Source organism: Cystoisospora suis (assembly GCF_002600585.1).
Source record: "Cystoisospora suis strain Wien I chromosome Unknown contig_2810, whole genome shotgun sequence".
Classification (NCBI taxonomy): domain Eukaryota; phylum Apicomplexa; class Conoidasida; order Eucoccidiorida; family Sarcocystidae; genus Cystoisospora; species Cystoisospora suis.
In genome coordinates, this window is record NW_027155606.1 from 1 (window position 1) to 5,299 (window position 5,299).

Sequence of the window (5,299 nt, forward strand, 5' to 3'; positions counted from 1 at the left end):
ACAGACACACAGGACAATCTTCTTGACAGGCAATCGTTAACAATCGTTCCCTAGAAAAGGACGACTGTGTGCTTGTGGATGGAGTGCAGATGTCTAGGCGCAGATCTCGAGTAGATGTACAGGTAGCAGTTGCACTGGCGCCGCGATGATCTTGATCCAAGCTTGTCCTTTCTGCGTTGTGTATAAACCTGTGATGTTTGCAGAAGCAGGGGNNTCTTCGGCACTGGGAGGTTATGCATGCGTGTGAATCTCAACTCGTAGTCAAGGGAACTCTGGTTCAGCAAGTACCCTACTTCAACGGTCGTGTCTTCCTTGAAAACAAAGAAGAAATCGGCAAAGTGGATGAGATCCTTGGGCCGATCAACGAAATGGTAGGAAAGAAGGGGAAATCCTTTCTTTGCCTGCAGTATGTGGCGGGCCAGTTGCGGGGTAGACTACCTTGTTACAGTAACGGGAAGAGTGTCTGGGTCGTGGTGCTGTGACGGAGGTCTTCTGTATGTGTAGCAAGGTATGTTTGTAGCAATGTATGTTGTGCTATAGTGTCGACCCGTGTGATCGACTGGTGCAGAGGGATTTTCTTGTTCTCTGGACTTCTTGCTTATTTCTCTAATAGCTGATTGACATCATAGGTTGTCATCCAGGACCTGCTTTCTTTTCTCGTAAAATTCTTACCTAGTAAGGAACCTCTGGAAAACGGTCGAAGAGATGTATCGGTCACAGCATGTTTCTCTCAGTGCCGAAGAAGGCTTTCCGCTTGCAGTGGTGTGGTTCTCTTCTCTCTTAGATCTTCTCCGTTCGTCTGAACGAGGGCATCAAGGCCAGTTCTGTCAAGCCTAGAACAAAGGTGAGCTGAAGAAGGACTGCTGGTGTATGTAGCGACTAGTACAGGCGATATCGCACGTGTATGGAGAATGTACAATCCATGGAGTGAGGACAGCACGAAGGCTCATATGCGACGCAGGAAGTACTTAAATCAACCTCGTGAGTGAGTTATTCTCCGAGGTGTGCGGCGTATATATTTGCACTGTATCTAGACACGGCTAGCGTTCATGCCTTCCACAGTCCGCAGGTACAGTCTGCAGTTAGCGTTGATGTTCCCTCCAAGCAGTCATACGTGTTTGGCAATGAAATCAGACCAGGACGATGGGGGATTCGTAGGGACTTGCATTTCTCTTATCATCGCTGGAGACTTTCCACGCCGCCCTCCGCAGAGAGGGCTAGTGTTGAGCGCATCCGTGAAGTAGGGTAGGAATCCTTCGGCTCGTCTCTTCTTCCGTTCCGCGTGAGTTCTTCTTCACTCCCTCTTGTTGTAGACATACGTGTAGCCCCTCGCTAATCAGTCAGCTAAACATCCGGGCATGAGTCACTGAGGAGCCACTTGGAGGGGAGAATCCGGAGAGGAAAGAGAAAACAAAACATCCCCGGCGCTACAATACATACGGGTTTGCTGGTGGGGCCACTCTTGCCGATTCGTCGGCCCTCCTGTGGGGTGAGTATTGGGTTTCTAAGTTAGTTGCTGTGATGTCTTTTCTTCATTTGGGTTGGGTGACTGCAGTTTTTCATTGATACTCAGCAGATGTTGCCGTTAAGCCGTTTCCTGCCCAAGCCTCCCATTGCTAAGGGACAGAAGAAAGGTAAGCCAACTGGCTGAGGTTCGTCAATGACCATAGGAGGAATCACGCTCAGCTGCTGGCCCAAGCGATGCTTTTGTTATGAGGGATTCACCGATGTCACTCTTGACACGTCGGATTGCCTGGGTTGGGGCTGGGCTGAGTTCCACTGATTTCAGTCTTGTCTCATCACTTTGTAGGTCTGTTTTCTGTTCGAAGTACTTCAGCTGCGAATTCAAATATCGGCAGCTCTGGCTGTAGTTCCGAGATTCTCTCAGACCTGCTTAGAGAGTCTCCTACCGGATATCTCAATATACTCCATTCTTCTATATCGGAAGCTGTCCGATTCACCTGAGCGCCAGCGTTCGCTGCGCCAAAGATTGACTCCCGTCTCAGGCGGTGAAATCAGTGCAAGTCTCAGCCTTGAAGTCTAGACATCAAAACATCTGGTCGGCGGTATGATGCGGAGAACGCTCCCTGGTTTCCTGGAGTTAATTCTTCATTGCATGCGTACATTAAAGAAGCTTTTCGTGTGTGGGTGTTGGTGGACTTCCTGTTACTCCTCTCAGACGGTGCCGGTGGCCGAGGAGGTCGTGGGGGAGGACGCGGCGGCGGGGGTCGGGGAGGAGGATTCGGACGAGGTGGTGGTGGTGGTGGACGCGGTGGCTTTGGACGGGGTGGTGGTGGCGGTAGAGGCGGAGGAGGCTTTGCAGCACGTGGATCTTTCAGGTAAAGATTAGTCTTTTCAAAGTGTTGTTGTTCTTGGCTAGTTGGCCTCTATGGTGGTGTCTGTACCCTTGAGAATGATGGATATGTCCTTCAAGTTCTCGCCAGATTACTGAATCACTTTACACTCACCGAGCAAATGAAGCACTGTGGATCCAGTTTCGTACTTTCTGATTCTTGTATGCACACGGTTGTGTCTGTGAGGGGGAGATTGAGGAGGCTGAATCACGGAAGGGTTTCTTGCAGAAGAAACACAGCTACTGTGCGGAGGTGGTGCGATTGTTGGAGTACTTCCGTATTGATAGAGCCATAAAGGCATGTATAGGCATTTTCGCAGAGATGGAGATCATCTTGAGCCTCAAGCTGATTTGTCAGCTACCGTCACCTCTTCCCTTTTCCATCCCTCGCAGCCGGACTTGTTACTTATATGGGACCGCCGCCACCTCTTTCTCCGTTCCCTGGGTCGTAGGTGAAGTCTCGAGCGTCGAGTGAATCAGTTGTTGCAACATCTGAATGGCGCTGATTCAGACCAGGCTGATGTGCGACCGCTCCTTTCTATCACAGTGCTTACGGCCCAGTGTGTATTTCTAGTGCGTGTTGTGAAAATACAACACATCCACCTAGGCAGACTAGCAACACGGGAGATATCCGGACACAACATGGACTCTCACACAAGTCGCCGTGGTAGGAGTCGTCTCTGTCTTTGCCGACCACTCGACGTCTACCTTTCTGTCCTCTTCTGTTGTCCTTCCCGTTGCAGCCGTGGAGGCGGTGGTGGCCGAGGGCGCGGTCGGGGTGCATAAACAAGCTCGCGGTGTCTTCTTTTCTGTCTCATCGATAACTCCATAGCCTTGAACGCTCGCGGATCGTGTGGAGTTCGAGTGGACTGAAACCAAAGACTAGAGCGAAGACGGCTATGTGTGTTTCCTCTCTATCCTAGTTCTTCGCCACTGGTCACCTGGGGGAGAGACCGGAGCTTCTCCAAGGGTGGCATTCTATTTCTATCCATCGCTGCCCTTGAGGTCCCCGACGAACTGAGAAACCGCACATGACTCGCCTCTTGTTCCTGTGTGAGTCAAGTGGAACGGTTCATGTATGACGGCGCCCGACTAACAGAAGTTCTGATCTTTGACGGGGGAGTATGAGGCTGTCGTCTGAGCTGCTCCATCAACTCTCTCGGTCAGGAGTGTATTGCTGCGCTCGCGATTTTTGGGGAGAATGAAGAGTCAGCATAAGAGTTTCTTCCCTACGTTGGTTTCTTCTTTGTGGTTGTTTTCCAGTAAGCTCAAAGAATCCAAGGGTTTCTTGATCTCTTATACTCAGCCCCGAGCATCCTTCACTGCTCAGAGTGACTTAGTCCGTTCTTTTACAGGGGGGTGAGGGAGATTGCAGATGCCTTCGCACATACCGACTGACGATGCTCGGGCGAAGCACATATGTTGTGGGTTAGGGTTGTTTTCGATGTTGCCTTGACTACCTAGATGTCAGTGCGTTCTTGAAGCCTGAATCGCTGTCGAACGGTTATGCCATCCTCAGGTTGAGATTTCGCATCACCAGTGCGTACCTCAGGGAAGCTCTGTGTCCCTTGGGTTCCGAGCACTCATCTCTAGGCAAAGGGTCTCTGAGCACGACTACTACTGTTCGCGCCCGAATGCACGACTATGTAAGTCAGTCGACTGGATGGGAGACTGACCGAGGTTTCTTCCTCTACCATCTCGAGGTGATGTGGTTGGTTGAGGGAGGTGGGGGTGTAGCATAGCCGGCTCGCGTCCTCGTTGTTGGCGCCAGTCACGCATTGCTTTGAGGAGTAAAGGTCGAGAAGTGTAGGCAGCCAAATGTATACCTGGGATGTAGGACACGTGAAACACGTGTGACTACTACGGTTGGGGAAGTTGGTTGAGTCGCTTCTTTCTTGGAGGGCGGGGTTGTTGAGCCACACGAACTTCCTCTGTGTGATGGCCATACATACGTATTCCAGACGGCGTGATGCTATGCAGGAGATCTCTATCTCTTCTGCTTTGATACAGAGACGTACCTTTGACACCTTACTCACTTTCTACTTTCTTGTGTCTCACTCTCCTTCGGTCTATCGGTTGACGTTTCAAGTATTCTCTGCGCACAGGTGATGTGCCTTCTCAGTAATTGAGTTGCGCGACTTCACATGGAAAAACACCAAAGTTGTCTGGGTGGAGCCTCTCCCTTTGGCATATGTGAGTGAAATGTTCGTCGTGTTGTGCTCGGTACATCAAAAGCTCCAAGTACATTCATCTAGCAGACGCCAAAGTTGATCCGTCTCTCCAGAGAGAGCCGGGTGACGTACAGAGGAAAAAGTCAGCTCAGCTCCCCCAGGTTTATGTGTAGTTGACGATATGGGCTTCATACATCAAGACAATTGCAGCATTCGATTTCCACCTTTTTCCTCGCTTTGGAGCGAGTTTTCCGTCGATGAAACGTGCTCCTAATGTTGACTGCGTCGCCCGGGTATACGACTCTCGCTTTTACTAACGGCCGGGCAACTATATGTTCGTTACCCTTCACGTGAAGGATTGCCTTTGTTTCCGGGTGTGGAGGACCTCCGTATCTTGCTCTTTTCGGTAGAGAACAACTGCTGATGTCTTTTGTCGACTTGACTGCTGCCTGAAGTCTCCCGCGTGGGATCTGTGGGGGATTTTACAAGTCTGGAGAACCCTTACGCCCTCAGTCGCAAATAGCTGTTGTTCTCATCGTGCAGTTGGGACGCTCAGCAATCGCAGTCAGTACAGCGGAAAAACCAATTCAGTCAAGGTAGAGCCCCTGGTCACACAAGGACCCTTGCGATCTTTATCAAGGTACCAGGACGACGGATTCGGTTGGCATGCGTCTAGCCAACGTGATCGTCGTGTGCAAGTTCTAGAATACCTAGCATGTCCCTGTAATAGTTCGCTCACTGGTGTTCATGCTGCCTGGTGTTTCCAACTGGTTGT

The 5,299-nt window shown here is 50.7% G+C and overlaps 1 protein-coding gene across 1 annotated transcript; it reads left to right on the plus strand.

The window, feature by feature from the left end:
• The first annotated feature begins 203 nt into the window (after positions 1-203).
• CSUI_005790 (h aca ribonucleoprotein complex subunit 1) lies at positions 204-4,728 on the plus strand. Its single transcript, XM_068065960.1, has 5 exons — positions 204-371; positions 785-844; positions 1,556-1,634; positions 2,180-2,339; positions 3,097-4,728. Exons 1-5 carry the CDS (start codon positions 234-236, stop codon positions 3,137-3,139), a joined length of 480 nt encoding a protein of 159 aa, XP_067922060.1. The 5' UTR covers positions 204-233; the 3' UTR covers positions 3,140-4,728.
• The last annotated feature ends 571 nt before the right edge of the window (positions 4,729-5,299 follow it).

Excerpts from the sequence above, each read along its gene's own strand:
- CSUI_005790 (XM_068065960.1), top strand. The coding sequence starts at position 234 with ATGCATGCGTGTGAATCTCAACTCGTAGTCAAGGGAACTCTGGTTCAG. Across the intron at positions 372-784 it reads TTGGGCCGATCAACGAAATG|ATCTTCTCCGTTCGTCTGAA; the intron begins GTAGGAAAGAAG and ends CTTCTCTCTTAG. Across the intron at positions 2,340-3,096 it reads GCAGCACGTGGATCTTTCAG|CCGTGGAGGCGGTGGTGGCC; the intron begins GTAAAGATTAGT and ends TTCCCGTTGCAG.